The 26,100-nt window shown below is 32.2% G+C and overlaps 2 protein-coding genes across 7 annotated transcripts in view; both read right to left on the reverse strand.

Annotated features, from left to right (window-relative positions):
- LOC122632398 (chloride intracellular channel exc-4) overlaps positions 1-1,201 on the reverse strand; it is a 14,048-nt gene extending 12,847 nt beyond the window's left edge. For 2 of the 4 annotated variants that reach the window (XM_043819135.1, XM_043819134.1), the window contains exon 1: positions 825-1,178. Coding sequence is in view for 2 of the 4 variants with exons in the window: in XM_043819133.1 (XP_043675068.1) it covers positions 825-896 (72 nt within the window). In the remaining 2 variants the exon portion in view is untranslated. Of the gene's footprint in view, positions 1-824 lie in introns of all 4 variants that reach the window. The other 2 variants (XM_043819132.1, XM_043819133.1) reach the window with 2 other exon arrangements.
- Positions 1,202-2,495: 1,294 nt separating this feature from the next.
- On the reverse strand, positions 2,496-25,912 carry LOC122632397 (PTB domain-containing engulfment adapter protein 1-like). 3 transcript variants are annotated; one of them, XM_043819129.1, is made up of 9 exons: positions 25,757-25,912; positions 7,424-7,542; positions 7,107-7,174; positions 5,851-6,033; positions 5,413-5,739; positions 5,008-5,225; positions 4,685-4,899; positions 3,691-3,917; positions 2,496-3,586 (listed from the first exon to the last, which is right to left on the reverse strand). In XM_043819129.1, exons 2-9 carry the CDS (start codon positions 7,494-7,496, stop codon positions 3,512-3,514), a joined length of 1,386 nt encoding a protein of 461 aa, XP_043675064.1. In that variant the 5' UTR covers positions 7,497-7,542; positions 25,757-25,912; the 3' UTR covers positions 2,496-3,511. The 3 variants fall into 3 exon arrangements, with proteins under 3 accessions (XP_043675064.1, XP_043675065.1, XP_043675066.1); XM_043819130.1 differs by lacking the exon at positions 25,757-25,912 and adding an exon at positions 15,237-15,405; XM_043819131.1 differs by lacking the exon at positions 25,757-25,912 and adding an exon at positions 10,538-10,751.
- Positions 25,913-26,100: the final 188 nt, after the last annotated feature.

Here is a 26,100-nt window from a genome sequence, read left to right on the forward strand (position 1 = left end):
GAGAGAGAGAGAGAGAGAGAGAGAGAGAGAGAGAGAGAGAACACCAAAAACCATCACCATAATTATCATCATCATCATCATTATTATTATTACTGGTACAACACTAATATTTATAATTAGCACCAAAACACTTCGAAAATACGACGTACATAATTTTATATATATATATATTTATGTATGTATGTATGTATGTATATACACAAAACCGATAACGAAGTATAGCGGCAGCAGTAGTTCAGCACTACCGGATGCTTTTTGACTCGTGACGTGCGTTCTCTCTTTCTCTTTTTCTCTCTCTCTCTTTCTCTCACGTTCACCAAAGATCATTTTCTTGTCCTCTAACAATTCTTCTTTTTCTTTTTCTTTTTCTTCTTTAACGTATGAACGAAGGAAAAAGAAGGAGAAAAAAGAGAAAGAGAGAGAGAGAGAGAGAGAGAGAGAGAGAGAAAAAGAGAAAAATAAAGGATACGAGGAAGACGAGAAAGACAGGAAGTTTTTAAGAGATCGAACTCGCTAAGAGTCGTTTCGTTCCACGCCCATATCGCCTGCGGAGTAGCTCCTTTTCTCTCCCCTCTGCCTCTCAATATCTCTTTCTCTCTCTCTCTCTCTCTCTCTCTCTCTCTATAGAAGCTCCTCCGAGTTCAAGCAGTTGTCTCATATCTATCCTTCTCTCGCTAAAGCAGAGGACGCGCGTTTTGTGTGTAAAATAATACGCACAGCAGCATGCATACGTTACCGTATACATTTACGTAGAGAAAGAGAGAGAAATACATACACACACATATACGCACATACACACACTCCACACTCACACTCACACTCACCTTGATGATAAGCTCGATCTCAGGCACATCGCCGTTGCTGGTGCCATTCTCATGTCCATCCGTGTCCGCCATTTTCTCTCCTTCGTTGTACCTTAACAATCGAAAAAGACGACTTTTCTTCGCAGTTTCTCTTCGACCTCTAAAATCCGGCTAGCTAGCTCGCTCGCTCGCTCTCTTGCTCGGTCGCTCGATCGATCGATCAATCACTGTCACAATTTCTTTGAAGAGTACGCGATGGAAGCTCGCGGAATACTGACGCCACCGTACGTAGACTCCGCTACAGCGATCCGAACGCGATGTTGCCAAATCGTGCGAACCTGTGTTTCTGTATATCTCTGTCCTTGTCTACCGGTCGTTGATTCGAACGAGAATACGTCGTTTGTTAGATCGATCGTAGTCTCGAGTGTTTGTTTTTCTTTATATCTCGTGTCGTTTTCTTTTTCCAAATTTCTCCCTAATTATTATCATTAATTTATGTTCCTTCTTTTTTCATTATTTTAACGTTCTTTCATCATCCCTTCGTTTGATTCCCTTTCGATATTTTTTTACGATATATATACTATAGCGTCCGTATAGTTCACACGACAGATGGCGCTCCGTGTCAATATGTCAGCGTCGCCTAATACCGTTCAAATTTATTTTCAATGTCGAAGTGATAATAACGTGGAAACTAACAAGACAGACTACATGCGTTGGAAAAAATCTAATAACAATTGTTTAGATTTATTACGATCTTCGTGTTCCGCGTAACAAAGTAATATTCGATATTCGACGTTCTCGTATTTTAGCGCGAGAAATTTGAACGACGACTCGATTTTAAGTTTTCAAAGTAGATATCTTACTGATTATTCAAATCATATCGTGATCGTTTGTAATGTTGTTACGATATATCTGATATTTTGTTCAATTATTTCACCATTGTATCTAATACGAGAATTTCGACGAAAAATCGAACATACTGATTTTGAATAAGTCCAAATAAATTCGGCAACCTCGCGATGCAATTATTGTGACGTAGCAATGTTATATCAAATGCGGTTGCGCACTCGATTGGTCGAGTCACGGATCACGTGGCTTTAATACCAAGTTATCGTTGAGTCATATCTCTTGCTATTCAAATTTAAATTAAAATGTCCTGTAATGAATAATATATTTTAAAATATATATAAAATATGACAAAAAGAAAAAAGATATTTCTACTCATACCGATATATCATTACTTTCATTTTAGTGGGCCGATAAGTTTCGTCGTAACGTAACGCCATCTCGTGCGAATTCGATTAATTAATATTATTCGAATAAAACAAATGAAAAGAAAAAAAGATGAATCAATTTTTCAACGTAATAATTACTAATAAGAGAATTTTTCAATTGTAATAATTAGACGATATATATTCTTAACAATTATTCTTATATAATATAATAACAATAAGACGAAAAATTGCATATTTACATAATATTAATTTTATACTCCACTTTTATATATCTAGCAAATAATAATTTTCTTAGTGAATAATAATAGTTTTCAAAATAACAAATCAGATCTATATTTGTACAAATAATTTCGTGAACCGTGTTATTTACTCTTAATTTTTGTTCTTTTAAAAATTATTATTATTATTATTATTATTATTATTATTATTAAAATTATTATTATTGATTATTTTTTCTTTTTTTTCTTTTTTTTCTTTTTTTTTTTTTTAATGGATAAGGCAAAAAATATATATAAAACTGTGAAAATCTCTAACACGGATAAAGAAAATAGTGGGAAGATAGCTATTAACCTAACCGAAGGATTATCAATACTATTTATGCGTTTTTAGCATTATTAGTAATTTCTAAGTCTACTTCGGTTAGTGTTTATATATAATTTTTTTTTATCTCGACACGCAACTTTAATGAGAGACTGCGTAAGCAGTAAGCTGAATCTATTATATTCATAAATATATGTGTATATATATATATATATATATATATATATATATATATATTTAGAATTTCTCTTTGCTCTTAGCCATATCCATTGTTATTATAGCAAACTAGGAATAATTATATCCTCTAAAGAATTTTCAATAATATAGAATTTACGATAGCCGCACGATTTCCTATGTAACATTCCTGCTAAAAACATTAAAGATTCTGTAAGACCGTTCGAAAAATATTTGTACGGCTAACACACACATACACACACACGTTATATATGCGAACATAAATACATATATATATATTATGTATGTATGTATATAAGAATTTCATTTAAAATTGTATAAATTTACTTGGAACGTGATTTAATCCTATTAAAGTTTCATTACTTTAAGATCATATATCTCTCATTGATTTGTCCATTTTTAAACGCATATCAATCAATAATATACAATGAAACGTGATTGGACCATGATATATCAAAAGCAACGAATAAAACAAGTAAATCGTGCAACGATCGAGCGTGAGAAAACTGCACGTACGTAGTAATAGGAGTTATTCAATAGATAATTATAATAATATAATATAAATATCAAACATCACCATAAATATACGAGTATCGTATAGTAACAGTAATTGACTAATTTTGGTTTCACACACAGATTTTTTTACTCTCCACAGAGGACCACGATAGAGAATTTTTCCTTCCTGTCTTTATATCGATTCCATTACAAATTTTAATTAATAATCAATGATCGTTCGATTTAATTTCTTAAAGGATCTAAACTCTCCAATGAAAAATCATCAGTACCGATGGATAAACCCCTGCTAAAGCCATCCTGAAAAATAATGTATATTTATATAAATAACTAACGATATTTCTACGAAATACTTTTAATATATGATATATTAATTTCTTTCATAAAACAATAATACTACTAACTTTCATTTCGAGCAATCTCTTATCCAAAAGTCCAATGGCATTTTCCAATTCCTGTTGGCTTGGACTTGAGTTTACGGTGGTAGCACCAAATTCTCCCATTTCAAAGGGATCATTGAAGTCGTTCTTTGTATTTATAGACGGCGTAGGATTGAAAGGCACACTGCCAAAAAGGTCCTCTTTTACTCCATTTTGTCGTCTCGAATCCTTAGCTTTTGGAGGCGGTGCCACTGAGGATACACAGAGACGTTTTATGTGATATTACATACACGTTTAAAAATCACAAAAAAACATAACTTTTCTTTCTTTCCGTGTAATTTATTTTATTAATAAAATGTCATTAAATTTCATTCAATTCGATTTAGTACTTTTGAAAGTATCATTTGACAAACTACCGAATAAAATGCTCGCGATAACTTGAGATACAATTTATATAGAGATTTTTGATCGTAAAATACTTCGATTTGGTTTAGAAATTAATGACAAAGCAAAGATACGAAAATTAAACAATTTGGATAATTATTAACAGAACACTCTGTAGGTATAAAACAATCTCGTCGATAATTTACAATCATCATTAGCATAATAATACTGCAGTCGAAAGAAATATTTGTGAGAAGAGTATCAAGTACATTATCCTATGCTAATGAAAAACGTTTCGTGGTTCGATCAAAGACAAGAAAAAGTATTTTAAAAAACAGTAACTTATCGTCCAACTTGTAAGAAATCTCAATTTTCATACGCTGTATTTTTTTACAATTCTACATTTGAATTAATTTTGTCAAACAAACTATAATAATACATTATTACATTGTCTTCATTAGTCCTACCGTCTTCTATCGATTCTTTCAAAAATCAACTTAAATCATTTCTAAACAGATAATATATACCCGTAACTCGTACATGGATGACGCGACCTATCGATTACTTTACTTGTCATCGAAATTCGAAGGACATGACGATAGTCGATGCGTTAATATAAAATCAAGAAACTTACATAATGGTGGTGGACTTGCAGTGCCATTAGTTTGTGAAAATAGATTAGAATTAGACGACAGTTGACCATTAAGAAGAGGATTGTTGTTCGTTTGATGATTAGCAAGACCGTTAGCTGCCGTCTCGTATGCACGAGGATTAAAGTCTTCTTCGAACTCATCCATGAGGAGACCCTCTAATTTAGTACCAACAACCGGCGTTGGTGTTGCCTCGCTTCTGTTATATATACAAAAAAAAAAAAAAAGAAAAGTTATAAATTATTTATTAAAATATGTTGTACATTTAATATCCATCAATCATATCAATCGGTCTTTTATAACAGACCCCATGAAATCGTCATCAAAGGATTTTTCAAAGCTTCTAGGAGGAACAGGTGGTGGTTGCTGCGGACCATTAGACGTGTTTCCGTTACTGTCGCTGTTTATTCCTATCAGAGGAGACTTGTTTGTAGTGCCGTTGACTTGCGGAGATTCGCTCGGTGCTCCTGGTACATGCAGGATATCCGGAAGATCGTGCTGCAAGAGGTAAGTCGACACGTCCGCCTATAAAAAGAAAAAAGAAAAAAGAAAAAAGAAAAAAAAAAAAAAAGAAAAATTAATAAGAATGAAAGATGAACTTAAATATTTATGTAACGTTATAATTGTTTTAACAGGATTTAAAAGTAACTTTTTAATATTGAAATAACGGTTTCAAAATAATAAAATAACATTAATTGGCATATTTACTGACCGAGCCTTTGATAGCAGCAATGTCTTGCAACCGTTGTCGATAGACATTGTTCTCGTGCTCCAATCTCTTGATCTTTTGTTGCAATACCATGCAACGTCTTTGAGTTTCGAGATCCTTGCCAGACGTTTCTAAGAATCGCCTGTATGCTAGATCGAAAGCTTGACCGATCGTAAGCGTGATCTCTTCCGCCAACTTGTCGCTTACGAATACGAAACAGGTATGTTTCTCCGCGTCCTCTTCCTTTGCGATAAAGCTAAAGAATTTCTTTTCTCCTTTGTCGTCGGCGCAATAAGAGATTCTATGCAAGGGATACTGATGCATGATTCGCTGTAATTTTAAATAATATCGTAACGTTATATTCATCCTATATAACGAAATAATCGATTAAATCAATATCATGTATTTTTCATCAGTTTCATCGTTTTACTGAATACCAACTTTCGGTGAGGTTTTAGTTTTTGGCTCTTGAATTGCCACGCCATCGATGCTTATCGTGAGTTCAACTTTCGGTGTTTTAGTTCCTTCGCTCTTTCTTAATTGCTGACTAAATTTCAACTTGCAGATCGCTTCCTTCACTACTTCGATTCCCTTCGGTTGATCGACTTCCGTACTGCCCAAGTACTACATAACAATTTAATAATGATGTAGCTTTTAATCAAGAATTAATTATTTCAACGATCTGTTTATTTCCATTTCGAAATATCGTTAATGATTTTATAAAACGATCAAGCGAAAATATTTTAACGGATCGTATGGAAATCTGATTATTGATCATAGATAAAATATTTCGTAATTATGAAAATAAAATTAAATGAATCGATTCATGCTAATCTCGTTCTCAGCATCAACGTTTCCAATTCTCCTTTCCACGAACTCTCATACTTTTATTAACTCTTGTAAGAATGGTTAAAAAGAAAGAGATAGATAGAAATAGAGAGAGAGTCTTTTGTAGTCAGTGAGATTAAGAAATTTTGCGAGTAAAAATTCGCACGTAACAACGAAAGGTAAGGCGAAGAAGGAGTCGTATAAAAGCATTGTGTAACTGTTCCGGGTAACATAAGGTAAACGAACGAACCTTTTCTCTCTCACGGAGATTTTTAAGGTTAAGCTTGCATTTCTTTTTCCTTTTTATTTCCCTCTTTTTTGTTTCCTTCCTTTTTTTTTTGTCCATTAATACCCAACGGGTATAGTATATGTCACGAGGCACGTGTAAGAACGTGTTGCGAATTTTAGAACGAAGTTACATAAGCAAATAAGGTTGAAAGTCCGAAAACGATACATTTGTACGAATAAATTTCATAAATTTACATCGTATTTATATTCCATGTATATTCATCTAGAGATCACCTAAAATACATTTCTCTCTATATTTTAAATTACAATTTTCTTTCCTTTCTTTCCTCTTTCTTTGTTTTTCGTAAATGAATACATTTTTTAAATAATTAATTAAAAGAAGGAAAATATGATGAATATAAAATGAAATGGAAATAATTGTTATTATTAGAAACAATAATATTAATTAAATAAATAAATAATAAAATTAAAGAGATCGTTCGTTGCTCTGTGTTTCTTTGCAACGAAGTCGAAAGGAACGTGCGAGGTGGTACTTGGAAACAGCTTTAAAGATGGAAATCATTTACACACACACAACACACACAAAACACACACACGATGTATGTATATTTATACCGTACCTTGACTAGGTAGGCGATGTGGCCTTTTTGAAGCGCGTCCGGTGGGTGTATCCAGTTTCTACTCGTTCCTGCGAACACAATTCACAAGAAGGACTTTACTTTAAGTCGAAAGGAGAGACTCACTGTAATAAACGCGTCTACAAACGAGTAGCAATTTTTTTTTTTTTTTTTTTTAATTTCCGTATTATCTCTTTTACATACTCACACATACAGATACACGGAGAAATAGACAGATAGACAGACAGATAAAGAAAAAGAGAAACAGAGAAAGATAGGAAAAGAGTGAGAGAGAGAGAGAGAGAGAGAGAGAGACGCACCTCCATTTTTACTTGTTTGATTTTTATTATTCGTCGAATTTTGTGCCCACTTCAGCAACGTCGAGTTCCTCATTTTGTCGGTCCTCTTAAGAGTATATCCACCGACTTTTAACGAGCAGCTGTAATGAAGAAAAACAAAAACCAAAAAAGATAATCATTAGAGATTTTTACTTAATAAGTAAAATACATACAATTACGACGACGAGACGATAATAATATTCTTATTATTATTATTATTATTATTGTTATTATTCGGGCGAAATCAAAGTTTGTTTTCTTTTTCTTTTTCTCTTTTTTAGCGATGTTATCGTTAAAAAAATACGGTCTGTTAAACGTACAAATAAGTGATCTTGTTATGACGCTGTAAAGAGAGTTTTAAGAGATTCTACCGGAGTCTATTACTTTAGCCTAATTTCTCTTTTTTCCTTTCACCAAGTGTTTTTTTTTTTCTTTTTCTTTTTTTCTTATTCTTTTTTACCCAAGCACTTCGCTATAAAATAAGAAAGAAAAACGTGTTGTTTCATTTTTTGTTTGAGACAACCCCCCCGTCCTTCTCCATCACACCCCTTTTATTTTATTATTTTGTTACGTTAAATAGCTTTCTTTCGAGTTAAGAACTTACTTTCTACGTCTCTCGATGCAGTTCTCACGCTAGGACGCAATCACCAACTACGACACGACGCGACATGTGAATATATATGTATATACAAACACACATACGTATATGTACACGTACCTCTAGCATTGCACTTATGGTACGCACCTATGCATACATATAACGCATCATATATATTATATATATATGTGTGTGTGTGTGTATAGAAAGGAATATGCGAATAGCTATTGTTCGCTTCGTATACATGTCGAGGGAGTCAGTTTCGATATATGCCAGCAGTTCTTTTTTTATATTATTTTATTTTACTTTACTTTTTCTTCTTTTTTTTTTTTTTTAAGTCAACGAGCAAATATACCAGAATACGAACAAGAGTACTCCTTCTGCGTCGTTTCGAAGTGAGATAAGAATTTTATTGTTGACATATAAATTGTAAACAGCTGTCTAACCGAATACAATTTCGCGAGTGTGTGTATGTATATAATGTGTATATGTATGTAACAAAGAAAAGACGTACTACGAAATATCGAATGGCAATTTATTTATTTTCTTTACGTCGTAGTTTATTTATATAAAGAGAGAGAAAGAGAGAAAGAGAGAGAGAGAAAGGAAGTTACAATAAAAAAAGAATAGAAAAGAAAAATAAAATAAAATAAAATAAAATGAAGATTATAGATAACGTCCTCAATGTACATAATTAGCGATGAAGACTTAGTACAAAGCGCATAAAAGCATGTTAAAATGCAGTCGATTGTGTTTCACCGTTCGACGAGCGGTCAGCCTTGGATACGAAGGCTAGATCCTTTCGCGTTTCATCATCTTGAACGCGCGACATTATTTATACTTTGAGACATACAGAGAGAAAGAAAGAGATATAGAAGAAAAAGAAAGAGAGAGAGAGAGAGAGAGAGAGAGACCAATTTAATCGATACGTATTTTTATTGCTCCGATGTCGTGGGAACGAAAGAAAAGATAAGAAAGAAAAAGAAGTAAGTACTCTCGAAGAAAAATCATAGCACATTTACGACGATTAAGACGATTTTCAAATTTCTCGATTTAATTAACAATTTATGTATCTTCTCGTTCGGCGACGTGGAATTATTTGGAGAAAAAAAAAATAAAAGAAAAAAAAAATCCAAACGAAATATCTATACAAGTACGTACTCATAGATACATAAAAACGATTTAAAAAAACAACAAAGAAAAGAAAAGAAAAGAAAAGAAAAGAAAATAAAATCGAAAGAAAAAAGATCCAAGGAGAAAAAGAAATCTTTATCTGTAATCGAACGAGAGCGTACTTATCTACAAGTAAAAATGAAAACTAAAAAAGGAAAAGAAAAGCGTATCAGTAGTGCGTTTCTTCATGGCAAAGCTTCGAATTTTTCTCTCGTTTAACGAAACGCTCATACTACATTCGACATCGTGATCAGAAGAAAAATAAAAAATAAAAAAAAAAAGAAATAAAAAAGAAAAAAAATAAATAAATAAAAAAATAAGGACAAACGTTATCATCAAGAGCGGTTCGAATTGGAAATGGTCAGAGTTATCACGTTATATCTCTTCCATCAATGCACTCGCGTGAACCTAACCTCACTTCCTCTCCTCTCATCATCTCCTCCTTCTCTCTCTTCTCTTCTCTTCTCTAGTACTCTTCTCTTCTCATCTCATCTCTTCTCTTCTCTCTTCCCCCGAGGGAAGGATGCCGGTAGAAGAGCGCCTGTGTTCCATTTGAGAAGCGTTTAAGCGCGTTGAAAGATGGACGTTCGGATTTAATGCACGACTTCCTATTCCTCCCACGTATTACAGCTGAATACTTGTTCCAGCAAAACGACCTGAACCGTAACCGACCGACCGACAAACAGACAGAGAGATAGACAGACAGACAGAAAGAAAGACAGTTAGACAGACAGATAGACAGATAGACAGGCAGACTCACATTCCATCGTGCAAAGGAGCACCGTATTCAGGTGCCGTCAAAAGAAAGATGCCGAATTTAACCGAGCGTAATTTACTCAACGTCATCATTACCCGACGCCATCTTTTCTTCAATTGCACTGAGAAAATGAATCGATCCGGGAAGGATTATTCGGAATTTAAATTCGAGATCGATCGACCGTCTAATCGTAATTTTTTAAATGAAATGTTATACATGGTTACCAGTTTCTCGTACGCTCATATATCATATATATATATATATATATGTATACAATTATTTAATATAAATACTGTATGATGATTTAGAAAAGTAAAAAATAAGGAAAAAACAAAAATACATGCTTATATTTACGATCAATGAATCGAATCGAATTAAACCTTCCTTCTTTCTTTCTTTCTTTCTGTTCTTTCTTCAAAAATGTTAATATATCGTGAAAATAATATTTGCGATATAAACTAATCCTCCATAATACTTGCATCTCTCTCTCTCTCTCTCTCTCTCTATATATATATATATATATAAACACACGCACAGAACACACAGAGATATACACACACGAACTTACGCGAAGAGACAAGATCATCGACTGCGTCGTGAACCGCCATGGAATTTATCGCATCTCGAGCATAACCCGTTCTCGAGAGGTTTCTTAGAAAAAGATCTTGCTTTCGATGCGATTGAGAGAGATAGATAGAAAGGGAAAGAGTGAGAGAGGGGAGAGAGAGAAAAAGGAAGAAAGAAAGAAAACCGGAGACTCGTAGCAGTGACATTCGTTGCATCCGAAGAACTGCAGTGCCGTTTATAGAATAGGACTCGTAGAGTTTCTCTCTATGCGCTATGCGTTAACCCTATAACATAGGTATGCGTATGTTAATGTTAGCTTGCATAACGTTCAAGGTGAAACTCCTCCGAAGCGGTACGCGGCGTCACGTGCATAAGCGAGCTTTTACTGACGCCCATCATCGCCTCTCTGCGAAAGCAATTATTATCTACGTTAATTCGATCTCAGCTACATACCGTTAATAGAACTATTACGAAGCTGAGAAGCAAGATGAACAAGAGAACGAAAGAGAGAGAGAGAGAGAGACAGAGAGAGAGAGAGAGAGAGAGAGAAAGATAGATAGATAGATAGATAGAGAGAGATAACGTCTATCTATTTATTTTTTGCGATATTCTTTTTGAGATCAGCGTTTCTCAACCTTTCTTTTCGTACCGTACATTTCTTTGTGATTATACTCATGATTTATTCTCAAATATAATCCAACTTTTTTTTTTTTTTTTTTTTTTACGAATCTTGATAAAGATCGATAAAGAATTTATATTATTTTAAAGATACGATTGTTAATCGATACGTGTTATTATTCGCGATTAATATTTTAAGAAAAAAATTTCGATAGATCTCTTGGAAATTAATCAATTTGCTCGGTTTACGCAAGGTAACGGTTAGGAATGATTTCGCGGTTCATTAAAAATTTAATCTTGTCCGGTGGAACATTGATTGAGAAACACTGACTCTCTATCATTAACGTAGGTACATATAAAGTCATTAATCATACGTTATTTTTCTATAATAACACATTATAGTTCGGGAAAAAAAAAGAACATACGATTTTGATGGAAACAAACAAAGACTAATTACGACAAGTTTGATACGATTTATGAATTACAAACTAATCTAACGCAAGAACAAGTCGTTCATTTCGCTTGTAAAAAAAAAAAAAAGAAAAGAAAAGAGAGATAAAATAAAGAATGTATGTATATAAGTATTTACGCATGTATGTACTATGTACGTTCAGCTAGGTAAAACCTGGGATAGTCTCTAATTTTTCCAACGGATGCGGTCAGTTAGAAAATGTCTGCTCGCACTTTCTCTCGAGTCTTTATAACGTCGATACGATACTATGGCGAGCCATTTAGAAAAGTATTGCGGTCTGTCTGACCCACATCTCGGGCTCGTCGTCTATGGAAAACTCATAATCTTTATATATATATATATATATATATATATATATATATATTCATACAGACATATATGTACGTATATATACGTGTTAACAGTAGAATACAAATGTTTTCGTAGACTGTGTAATATGCATCCTGTTTTTTGTTCTATGTCTATGTTTTTGGTCTACTAGCAAACTGTAGCATGATTTTATAAATTTTCTATATTTATTTTTCTTTTCATAGAGGGAAAAAGAACAAAAAAAAAAGATATATATATATCAATTAAATTAACTTTGAAACAAAATAAAATAAAATAAAATAAAATAAAAAATAATCTATTAGATCATAAACATTGTAGACATGTATGAAATAAAATACATTATAAATTAATATTATAAACATATATTAAAAAGAAATGAATTAAATTAAATAAAAATAAAAAAAAAAAAAAAGAATACTTTTTCCTCGAATCACATAATAAGCGTGCGTACGCGTAAAATACAACAAGCTAATAATTCTAACACATCATCACTGTTTCTTGATACATACTAGTATACCACTCGCCTTGATAATTCCTTCTCGTAATTCGAGTACTGCCAAGTAAGTATACACCCCCTCTCACCCTCTCACCCTCTTTCTCTCTCTCTCTCTACTCCCCTTTTTTCCCCTCTTCCCTACATTCTCCATTCTCGCTCTAGATGTGCCTTTAAACGAAGGTACACAGACTTTATTCTACTTTCTTATTATGAATTATGAGGATAGTTAAATGTAGGCGTTTGTACATACAGATGTGTGGGTGTATTACGTTAAGATCTTTCTTCACATTCAACTAGAAACGGAACGAAGGAAAAAGTTCCGTAGAGTTCTTTAACGTTCTTGCAAATAAACATGATCAAAGGAAAAAATTATTTACCTTTGGAACGTATATTTATTGGATACCTTTACGCGTATAAATAAATTTCGAACATTAATTTATATAGTTAAAAAAAAAAAAATAAAATAAAATAAAATAAAATAATTAAAATTAATTATTCTTGATAAATTTATCCTCCTTTATCGTTTTCGAATAAAAACACAATATGATCCTACTAAGTATTAATTAACAACGTTTTTGGATTCCGTTTAATCGAAAATCGAAAATATCGGACGAGACAAAACAAAAATACAAAATTACGAAGCTTCGATAACTTTTTAACCTAACCTAATATATTTTCTGTTTCTTTTGTCATGATCGCTCGTTAAATGTCGAAATTTTTCTTCCTTTCTTTTTCATTTCTTTCGCAATAAATGAAATGATAGAAAAGATATCATCGTCCGTTTATTAACATTGCATCAATCGCGAATACAAACGAAAGTTTTGCATTAAAAAGCGAAAGTAGCATTTCCGGGTGTGCTCCTTCTTCGTTCAACGATGGAAATATATTTACCGCAAATGAGGTTCCTTCGATTGATAGGTTAAGAGAAAAAGTAAAAGAAAAAGAAAAAGAAAAAGAAAAAGAAAAAGAAAACTCTACCAAAGATACGATTAATATTATCGTCAGAAAATGAGTTTTCCGACAAACGTCTTCTTACAATTAATAATTGACAGCATCGATCGAGATTATTACAAAAATACAATTTTATTTATTCGAATAACCTAACGAGATATATATAAAACGAACATAAAAAGAACAAAAAAAAAAAAAAAGAAAGAAAGAAAGAAAACTGCGATTGTATCGAACGAAAATGAATAATTTATATCTCATTAATCGTAAATAATTATTTAGTCGCCATTCCAGCAATTTGTATTGCTCATTATGCGGATCAATAATTTGTTAGATCTCTCTCATGAATATGCATCAGAAATGCTATTATTAAGTAGAATGACAATCTTTATCGTAAAAAAAAAAGAAAAGAAAAGAAAAAGATATATATATATATATATATATATATATATATATATATAGAGAGAGAGAGAGAGAGAGAGAATACTAATAAACAATAAAAAGAATCTAACCTAATATATACTTGAAATAAACTCGAAAGATATACGAAAGATATAACGTTCGCAAAATTAATCACTACTAATCCATTCGAATTAAAACGTTGGAATAAATTACAGAATTAGAAGGAAAAAAGAAAGAAAAAAAAGAAAGAAAGAAAGAAAGAAAGAAAGAAAGAAAGAAAGAAAGAAAAAGGAGAGATATTCTAATACTAAAGAGAGAAAAATCTGATACTAGATTTCCAACTTCGATATAAACGAAGTCGGTTAAATGCAACGATGACAAGTTCGCGTGTATTGAGAGGAGGATAATATGGCGGTGACCTCGATGTTGGTCGTCGAGAAAGAAAGAAATAAAACGAAAAACAGAAAAAGATAGAGAGAGAGAGAGAGAGAGAGAGAGAGAGAGAGAGAGAGAGAGAGAGAGAGAGAGAGAGAGAGAGAGAGAGAGAGGCAGACACGACCAGAGAGACAGAGAGAGAGAGAAAGAGAGAGAAGCAGACAGACAGAATAAAAAAAAAAAAAAGAAGTGAAAAAGTAGTAATATAACTGTTAGTCGCTAGACACTTTGAACTTCGATGCAAGTAAGTACGCGCAATCGCGTTCTATTGCCCTCGAGGAAGCGATGAGAAAGAAAAGAGAATGTTTCTGGGTCGCGTAAGAGTCGTCGCGAACAGTAACTAGTCGCTAGGGTGACGCGGACCTAGATTTATTCCGAGCCTCGGGTTAACTATTCCTTTTTTTTTTCTCTCTCTCTGAAATATCATCGAAACGAATATTTCGATCTTATATCTTTCTTGTTTCTTTTATCGTTATTAATTTTCTTTGTGTATATTTGGAAATTTGACGACATTAATATCGTGAGTATTGAAAACTCGAAACTCGTCGTTAAGAGCATTAATTGGCTCTACTCCGTTTCTTATTATCACGAAGATTTCGTGTTAAGCATCGTTACGTTATTAGTGTCTTATGAAATTCGTTTGAAGTTGAAAATAAATCGATCATTTGCGAGTAAGTAAGCAAGTAAGTAAGTAAATAAGTAATTTATGCAACGGCGAAGATCAATTTTATGGGATATAACTTATCGGCCAATAACCGAGCGATTTCTTCGGATCATTCGTCCAACGAACTTTCAAAGGTAAACGATAACTAGAAACAGGATATTCTTATCTGAGTACTATGATGTGGGCACTTAACTATATTGTTTTACAACACGGCTCTTTTGAAACTTCCTGTTTAATATTTTTCAATCGTATATGTATCGTAGAAAAGACTATGTATGTGTATGTGTATGTGTATATGTATATATATATATATATTTATTTAAAAACTTACTCACCTAAAAGTATTTCGCCGGTACGAAGAAATTCATCAAATTCTTCAAAGGTTAATTTGTATGAAACGCACTAAACAATATTAACGACACGATATCGTATAAAACGAGTGAGAATATACGAAGAGAGAGAGAGAGAGAGAGATAGAGAAAGAAAGAGAAAAAAGAACAAGTATAATAAGATAACTACATAATCCGAAGAAAGAGAAAAAAAGAAAAAAAAGAGAGAAAAAGAGAGAAAGAGACACGAGCCGGTTCCGCACTGACCGACGGCTCGCAAGAGACTAACGCTAGTGAGAAGAGGCGGTAATGGCGTCGGCGCGGTCCTTGACGCGACACTATCGCCACCATGCGGAGAACGATTTCTTACGTTAGTTTAATATAACGCAAGTCCCCTATTATATTTCTACGATACTAAAAGGCTATTATATCTCATCTTTTTGACATTCGTCAGATTGTTTTTATCGAATATTACGAAAAATTATTATTTATATGTATATATATATATATATTTTTTTTTTTTTTTTTTTTTTTTAATAAAACGAACTTCGTTCGGGTGTACGTAATTGGAAAGAAACTTTACGATCGGTTGAAAGTCATTCGTATCTATTAATTTTGTTCTATTAAGAGCTATGAAATTTTATATTCTTTATTTTATATAAGATGGACTTTAGATATCGGAATATTATAAAAGAAAATAAATAAAAAAGATTGACTGTGAGACGTATTAACCGCGGCGATATGCGAGCATACACGGATACGATAGAGATCGGTGTTGGTAGACGATCCGGTAGAACGAGAAGGGATAGAGGATGGTGGTACCAGCCACGGCCGAGAGCAACGTCGTCGTTCGTCCTCTTCCCTCGTTGAACTGTTCGTTCCTTATCAAGGAAAGAACCAGCTCAAAGAAAGATGTATTATTGACGAGAGACGAACGTGTCTCATTCATAGACTGTCGCGACGATTTTAATGTCGACGCTTGTTCTTATTTGAAAACAACAACTACGCTATACAATACAGTTACGAAATAGACGTACTTTACATCTAATTATAAAAGAAAAAAAAAAAAAAAAAGCAAAACAAACAAATAAACGACTTTGTTTCGTTTCAAGATGACTTTCAATACGTTTCTCTTTCCTCAATTTGAACAAAGAATTCTATAATACATAATTCTGTTTTATATACTTTCATATTATATATATGTATATGTATGTATGTATGTATGTATGTATGTATGTATGTATGTATATATGCATGTATATATATCGAAATGATCGTTGTCAGTGGTTTTCAATCTTGTATGCATAAATAGATAAAGAAACTTGAACAAAATTTCCTTTAATCGTTTTCCTCTTTATTCGCATATATATGCATTTTTATGCAAGTTCATATGTTCGTATAACCTATAAACTATCGCTCGTATAAGAGTTATAATGTCGATGATCTTATCGCTTAAACTCTTTGAACGTTCGTTGTGCTAAATACGCGAGCTAAATCGCGTCGGCAAAATAGTACTGCTCTTTGAAGAGTAACTTCGTAATAAGACTCGAATAACAGAGCGGTCGGTCTCTTCTAACTTCTAACCTATCATATAAAAATACTCGTAAATTTTTTTCCATGAGAGAAAAGACGATGAAGAAAAAAAAAAAGAAAAAAAAAGAAAAAGAAAAAGAAAAAGAAAGAAAAAGAAAGAGAAAAGAAGTATATTCTTGATAATAAAATTTAACTAGTAATATCTCGAAACATTTTCACGTACGTACGTATCTACGTACATAATGTATCCATATATACATACGCACATACATACATACATACATACGTATATATGTATGTATGTATGTATGTATGTATCATATGTATATATATATATATGTATATATGTATGTATGTATTTATATATGTACGCAGTAGTTGTCCTCGCAAAAATTCGCCAAAATAAAAACATAAATCACCGATGAAATTTCGTCGAAAGAAAACGTAAAAAGGTTATATGTCCTATCAAACGCATTGGGAATCACGGACACTATGCAACCAAACTTATTAGGTATTCGATTCACAATGGGTAACGGGTTTCTTAAGCCCGTCAAAAATTCCCACACCGATCTTCGTTACATTGTGGAAATAAATAACACAATCAGAAAGGTATATAAGAAATGTCATCATAAAAGAATCAAATTTAATGTTTAAACAATGAATTGGTAATATTTCTATAAAACGAAAATAAAGAAAACGATGATGAAAACAAACGAGATAATTAGCGAGGATATGATTCTATATGGATAGGTTTTGAAGTGTGATCACCTGACAAGAAAAAAGAAAAAAAAAAGAAAAGAAAAGACAAAAGAGATAAAAATCGAAAAAATAAAGAAAGAAAAAAAGAGAGAGAGAGAGAGAGAGAGAAAAAAAAACCGGTTTTCTCTCCTCATTCATTATACAATCAAATACCAGAGAGATGATAGCACGCAATCGTTGTTTTCATCTTTCCTCTTACGATTTCTTAGAAGTGCACTTTTCAAAAATATAATAATTTCAACAAAATCGCGATTGAGAAAAATCTATCTGGTAAATTCAAACCGATAGAAAATAATTATAGTGATTTTCCAAGGATAATACTGTTACAAAGTTAATACATTACACATATACACACATATGTACGTATGTTAAAAATACAAAGAGTTTCTTTCTCTAGTTTCGCATTTCTACGAGTCTCGATCGTTTGTTTTTAAACTTTCTCGAGTTCCGGTTTCGCTCTCTATCGTGACAATACCGAATTGCTAGTAAAAAGACTCGGATTGCTCGCCATTCGATTTACTGGTTACTCTCTTTCAACGAATAGTTTAACGTACACTGTGTGTATACGCGCGCGCGCATGCGAAAGTGGGGAAAGTAATCTAAGTAACCGATTCGATTCGCCTTCTCCATCCTATTTATCTATGGATACATACGTATATACTCATGTGCGATATTTATTACGTTTTATAATGTAACTTGTCGTCAAAACTGGATTATCAACGTGCGTAAGCAAAATTTAATCGAGCGTATCGATGAGAGAGAAGGAACTGTCTCGATTGACGTGCTACGTTAATCTATATTTTGCGAGGTGTGATATTCGTCTCCAACTCTCTCTCTCTCTTTCTCTTTCTCTTTCTCTGTAATTTTCGATTAAATTTCTATAACATCAGATAAATTTAAAACCCTGCATTTATATCATATACGTACATATCTATTTGTTTTTATAATTTTTTATTTCATTTTGATATCGTCAAAAACAAAGTTTTTCAAGCTTTCTTTTAATTTTCTTTTTAAGTTTGTTATACCTTAATAGTATATACTATATTGTTATAGCAGTTGTATATTTACTATATATAATTATACTGCAATCTATACGCTGTAACTATATGCTATAACTTATATTCAGTATAATTGTATTTATATTTAGTATTTAGTACAAATACAATTGTAGTGTAAATACAAACTTTGTAATTACTATGTTATAACTGTACTAGTTATAACATAGTGATTGATGTTTTCTACGGGGTTTTTTTTTTTTTTTTGTTAACATAAGTTATAATATATTAGTAACTGTACACTACATCAGTATAATAATTATATATTTGATACATATACTTATTATATTACAGTAATATAATAGTAATTACATTTTGTATATTATAGTCGTATATGATATAACTTATATTTGATATAGTTTATATTTATACTTGCTACATATCATAACTATATTAATCATACTTACAATTAACATAACATGACTGTACTAGTTGTAACTTAGTAATTGGTATAAAATAACTGTACTATTTGTGACTTAGTAATTACTATAATATAATTGTACTAGTTATAACTTAACAATTAGTACTATTAGTAACTATAATAATATAAGTTATATCATAACTTTAATATTATATAATACTTCTCTAAAGAGAAATAAAAATTGGGTTAATATGGGTTATAAAGCTTTTTTGAGAAATTTTATGTCCGCCCATTCGATAATTAAATCGCGTATCGAACGATAGAGAAGAGAGAGAGAGAGAGAGAGAAAGAGAGTAAGGGAGTAAAAGAGACAGATAAATCTTTCCCAGTAATTTCGAGAATTTCAATACGCAGGAAATGGTTAACGAGATTACGCGTATCTGTACGGGCGGTGCATCGCGACTACGTGATGTATCGTTGCGTCTCTGCGATTTATACATACCGGGTGTCTCTATTGTGACTCCCATTTTTCTTTTTCTTTAACCTTTTTGTATTCTTTTTTCTTTCTTTCTTTTCTTTAATTCGACGAATATACCGAGAGTACATAACAAAAAAACTAAGTGTAACTACGTCATTACTTTCAACGGTAGCAACAGCAATTACACGACCGGTATTACGAAGAGAGAAAGATTCTTTTCTCAATAGAAAACAATGAATGATTTTATGTAACCTACCGACAATTAGTAGAGAAACTAAAATGAATCAACTCGTTCCATTTCTAGAATTAATATTAATAATAAATATTACTACGTATACTATGTATCAGTATTTTCCAAACTATGTTCCAGGGAAAGTCAATAAATGTGTGTATACGTTTCGTTTTAAACATAATTATAAGTTTGAGAATAAATGTAAGTTTTGTTTTCTTAACTCTTACATTTATTAGCTTCGTTTATTTATTATTAATATCTATCTAATACGTAAAACAATCATGGTATTCTGTTTAAATTTCAAAATTTTTAAGATGTTTCGTCATAGGAAAAGTTTGGGAAACACTGTACTAAATATATATATATATATATATGTATACGTGTGTATATGTAAAATACACATTGATATATTGCATAATACAGGATATTCTAAAATTTAGAATGAAAGAATCAAATTTAATCATACACAAGTGACATTTCGCAAATTATTACGGTCTACATGCCATTTACGAGATCAGATAATATCGAAACAATTCAGTCTCCTTTACGATATCGCTATTATTGTTCGTGAAAGCAAGACGAAAGAAATTGATTTGCATTGAAGAGTTTGCAAAAAAAAAAAAAAAAAAACAATGTAAATCAGACACATCATGAATAACGATAAATACACACACACACACACACACACACACACTTCGTTCACCGGAACGCCCATTGTATCTCATTGTCTGTCCTTCTCCTCTCTTCGACTAAAAGAATTCGCTTATTCTATACAATAATATTATAAAGTCACGCGAGATTCGTCGATCTTTGAGGTCACCAAAAATGACACACCTTAAGCAGCTTGTTTAATACGCGATAAGTAAATGATGCGCTCACATATTTTTCTCTCGAAATAATTTTGATCAAATTCGATCAATTTCTCGACACTCTTCAAGAATTTCAACCTTGAAAATAATCTTTATTACATTTTGGAAAATTATTCGCTTCCATCGTGACGAGATAGATAAAAAGAAGGTTGATACATCGGAAGCAGTAAATAAATGGAAGAATGAGACCAACTATGTATGTATGCATGTATATATGCATGTAAGTATGTATGTATATATGTACCTGCCGTATGGTGTCTGCAGCTGCTAACCTGTTCCCAAGATGTGCTACCAAGCAAGCAACCAACCAACCAACCAACCAACCAAGCAACCATCCAACTACTAACGAAACACTTCGTTGCTTGCTGCGAGATAAACGCGAGTGTTTCGCTCGGTTAGGATTCAACGAATGAAAACAAACGTGATGACGAATAAACTAGAAATGGGATCGAAAGTAACACGAAAATAGTATATGTAAATAAAAACATATATATATGTGTGTGTGTGTGTGGAATACGTTTGAATCATTCGAATTTCAATAAATAAAAGATCTTTGTAGAGTTACGAAATCACGATAAACATAGATTAATGTTTTCGTAATTTTGTTCTTTTTCGATAATTTCACGATCTAATTCACTTCGTTGTATCGTATAATCGCGCTGATAATTTATATAAATATGTAAATGATATCAAATATGAAAAGAATTGAGATTTGATCGTAACTGTTGTTCGAAATAAGAAATAAGAATGAAATCGATTGAAATTCGTTAGCGATTATTTTATTTCCAGATAATGATGTTTAATTGATGATGATATTTAATTATTTCGTTTCTAAAAAAGTGATATCGTATATTAATACTATTATTTATTGAAATATTAATATAGAAATATTTTGATCGATATAAACAATGAAGCTTTCATTAATTAATATTGAATATAGATAGTTTATTACGAACGTCGACGATTTATTTAAAATATTCATCCCGAAATAAATAACACGCCGTCACAATATTTTGATCGATGATCGATATAAATGATTAAGTATTAGATTTGTCAATCGTTGATATTTTATTATGAAATACGTACCATTTCTTTTAAATACGGACAAAACGTTGAAAAATATTTGACCCGAGTAAATTATATCATCGAATTAAAGCTAGTGATTAATCATTAAATAAAAAAAAAATAAGCGAGTAAATACATTGTTCGGTAGTTAATTATTCGATGCGTATCTTTTCTTATAAAAAAGAAAAAAAAAAAGAAAAAAAAAAAAATGACTAAGGTGCCAAGCGACGAGCAACATTCCATAATATATGCTAACAACTTTTACGCTGTGATTTTAATCTCGAAGCAAGAAGGTAACTTACGTAAAAGGATTTTGCTCGCGGATGTGCACACCCTACGATCAAGACAACCTGCACTTTCTCGGCCAACTTAATCTTCCGTTCTTCTATGTAAATATATATATGTATATATGTATATTCGAAGGAACAATCGAAAAGAACGATTTTCCATCTTAGAAAAATCAAAAGGACCTCATTTCGAGACCAACGAACGTTTCCTATCGTTACATAATCGACATAATGAACGTATACGCCTCGATGATTGTTACGATTGAAAGAAAACACAAATGAAGTTTTGTAATCGCATAATACCATAATCGTTCCTTCAAAATTGCACGACGTCATTTGTCGAACGAATAATAACATAATCGAAAAGGAAGAAGATATCAATGGAATTTTTTTTTTTTTTTTTTTTTTTTTTTTTTTTAATATTAATCGCGTTAACGCGATCGATCTCGCAATAAAGTTAATTCTCATAGATGTTCCCTCTATGCTCTCTATCTTTGAAATCGATTGGTATGAAGAAGTAAGTGCAATAAAAAATGGAAAAGGTGCGACTGCATTTTGAGTGAAGTTGATGCATAAAAAATGATGATGATGATGATGATGATGATGATAATAAATCAAGGAAAAAAAAAAAAAAAGAAAAAATAAAATAGAAAAAAAAATTTACAGTCATAAAAGATTGGAACCGTACCGAAAAACATTATCCGCAATACGTACATCTTTTCGCTTAGATCAGAATTTTAAACGATTGCAGTTTTGAGAATTCACCGTGCGAATAAGCGAGAACGATTCTCTAATAAAAAGCAGAAAATTGCAAATCATCGAACTCGTGCACCAACGAAACTTAGTCGAGTGGAAAGAGTTTACAAATACTTTCGCGAGTAACACGAAACATACGTGATATATACGTAAACACATACACTCATGCGTACATATCACGCATACACAAATATACATACATTTATACATATATACACAGAAACATATATGCATACATACATATATACATATTATGCATAACACACACACACACACACACACATTTATATAAACATACATACATATATACATATTATGCATAACACACACACACATTTATATAAACATACATGCATACATATATTATACATACATACATATATACATATTATACATAATATACATACACACACACACATATATATATACATACACATGCATGCATTTATATAAACATACATACATACATATACATACATATTTAGAGAGTATGCTCTTCGTGCTTTAACGAAAATAGACGTCACGTCGAAATATATAGCACTGCTTGCAAAAATCATGAAAAGAGTCAAGTCACTGACGCTTACCGACACAAATTTCTCTTAGAAGAGATGTTTCTTTGCCATCGTTATGATCGTATAAGGAAGGAGAGGGGAATACTGGATACGTAGGCTAATAAAGAAAGGATAGAAGAGGGAAGAGCGATGGCAACAAGTAAGTACACTTTGTAAGATAGCTTTTGACATTTGAAGTTACCACTGACTACATCGACGAGAGCGAATGTGTATTTTTCACGATATACGTCCTTGACTCATCTTCCTAACAATCTCTAACCAACGAAATTCGAGCTATACGAGCTTCGAAACGATTATTTCAACGTAATTAATATTTTTAATAAATATATCCATACACACGTAAAAGATCTATCTCGATAAGAATGATATAAAAATATCTAACGCGACGATCGAGTGTTCGATAATAAAATTAGAAAAATTCATAAAGAACGTTTTATAAACATCGTCGATGATTTAAAAGCTAATTGTTTTCGTCGTTAATTTTCTTAGAAAAAAAAAAGAAAAAAAAAAAAAAAAGAAAAGAAAGAAAGAAAGTATTTTATATACGTATATACGTACTATCGTCCTTTCTGTTTCATAATAAACAATTCGACTTCATAATAAACTAAATCGAACTAACACGAATGGATTTTTTTAATATTTGTACTTACAATGTCAACGAAACGAAGTACTACGTCTCGTATACGTGTAACCTTCCGTTTTGCGTAACCATGACATTGAAAATCTTTCTTATACGTACATTAACCCGCTTTCTAATTTTGTTAAAGAAAGAAAAAAAAAAAAAAAAAAAGAAAAATAAGAAAAGAATCCTTCTCCGCTTTTTCTTCATCTTCGTTTTCTTTCTCTTCCGTAAAACATTCATCTTTCTCTCTCCTTATATTCCGATTACCACTTCCCTCGGTCATTTATCGCGCGTAATTACTTTTTCACGACCTTCGCTCATCGTCCTTCCATGCTTCTTAACCTACTGAGAAAGTATATATATACATACATACATACATACATACATATACACACACATACATATATACATACATAAATACATATATACACACATACATATATACATAAATAAATACATACATACATACATATATACATACATAAATACATATATACATACATACATACATACATAAATACATATATACATACATACATAAATACATATATATATATATACATACATAAATACATACATATATACATACATACATATATATATACATATATACATACATGTATCATACATACATATATACATACATATATGAATACACATACACATGTCATACGTAGTTACATCGAGGAAATATGCAGTTTCTCTCGCGAATCACCTACAACATTCCATTCGCTTAAGAGATCGATCGTTTCAACGACATTATAAAATGTAAAAGTAACTCGCGAAAGTATCGGTTAAAAGCGTACATGTTTTCAAAGACCAATTGAATCTATAAAAATGATAATTTTCGTATAGAAAAAGTTTGTTTACTTCTCTCTCTCTCTCTCTTTCTCTCTTCTTTTTTTCCTTGAACTCCATTGGATTCCACGAATATATCTTTTCTTTTTCTTTTTTCAATTTCTTCTTCTTTAAACAGAATTTTCTTCGATAGAGAGAAAAGCAGTTCTTTACCGAGCGATAAAAATGAAAGTGTTCGTGGAACGACAGCCGAGAGAGTCAATTGTTTTTCACGAGTTCGTCGTTCGTTCGTTCGTTCGTTCGTGAATCGGAAACGATCGAAATTAGCCGAAGATTATATTCGAAAGTAATCGTGCGCGCGCTTTTTCAAAAGCTTATCTATCTCGTCGTTATAAATATTTATACTTGATCTTTCGAAGGTCGAACGAGATAATATAGAAAATACAGAATAAATTAAAGAAAGGAAAGATAAGAGAAATGAGAAAGAGAAAGAGAGAAAGAAAGAAGATTTAAAAGAGTATATCAGAGATGAAATTGATAAAAAAAAAAAAAAAGAAAGAAAATTATATGGTAAGACAATCGAGTTTACGTCGAACAATAAATATCAAACTATTCGACAATACGAGTCCATATCTCAATCACGAAAGCCGATGATGGGAGGACCTTCATCAGTTTACTGCGTCCTCGCTCTCGTGATTTATCTCGAACCCTCCCTCTCATCCCCTCCTCTTCTTTCCTCTTGTTACCCCACTCCCTACCTCAATACCGTAGATATGCGTAAAAATGCCGAAATAGAAAGTCACCAGTTCGCTGGCACGCTTCGAAAGCTCTTTTCCCTTTCTTCTCGCTCTGTCGCGACTAAATTTTCTTTGACTTCAGAGAAGCTAAGCGGTTTCTTTGTTAAGCCGGCAAAGAATGTTAAGAAAGGAAAGGAAGAGAAGAGAAAAGAAAAGAATAGAAAAGAAAAAAAATTGAAAGAAAGAAGAGAAAGAGAGAGAGAGAGAGAGAGAGAGAGAGAGAGAGAGCGAGAGAGAGAGAGGAAAAGAAATTCCATTCGAGACCGGAAACAAGGGTATTATAATCGAAAAGGGAAGTGAAAGTAAATAGATATATATATATATATTTTTTTTTACACTCACCGTTGACAACGTTCGAGTAGAGTTCCCGTTCAATTCTGCAATCTTTACTGTTTGACGTTTTCACAAGCTATCTATCGCCGCTGCTCGTTTAGCCTACTCGTAATATATTCACCTGCTCCGACAGCGAAGAACTCACCGAAACGAATGAGAAACAATTTGGTTTGAGGAGTCGAACGGGCCAGCTGTATCGCGCCGCTGAAGTGCCCTCTATCCCCGTAGTCGAGTTTATCTTCTATCGCCGCCATATTGATATCTGACGATCGTACGAAACCGCGCGAACATTCGAATTCTCGACTTCGATAAGGGAATGAATATCTTTATCCTTTTTTTCTTCTTCATAATTA

The sequence above is a fragment of the Vespula pensylvanica genome, chromosome 10, assembly GCF_014466175.1.
Source record: "Vespula pensylvanica isolate Volc-1 chromosome 10, ASM1446617v1, whole genome shotgun sequence".
In the NCBI taxonomy this organism is placed as follows: domain Eukaryota; kingdom Metazoa; phylum Arthropoda; class Insecta; order Hymenoptera; family Vespidae; genus Vespula; species Vespula pensylvanica.

Bases quoted from the DNA above. Each gene is read 5' to 3' on its own strand.
- LOC122632397 (XM_043819129.1), bottom strand. From the start codon at position 7,496: ATGAGGAACTCGACGTTGCTGAAGTGGGCACAAAATTCGACGAATAAT. The intron at 4,900-5,007 runs GTCTGTTATAAA...TATATATAACAG, and splicing joins TTTGATGACGATTTCATGGG to AAGCGAGGCAACACCAACGC. The intron at 3,918-4,684 runs GTAAGTTTCTTG...GTGTATCCTCAG, and splicing joins TGCAAGTCCACCACCATTAT to TGGCACCGCCTCCAAAAGCT.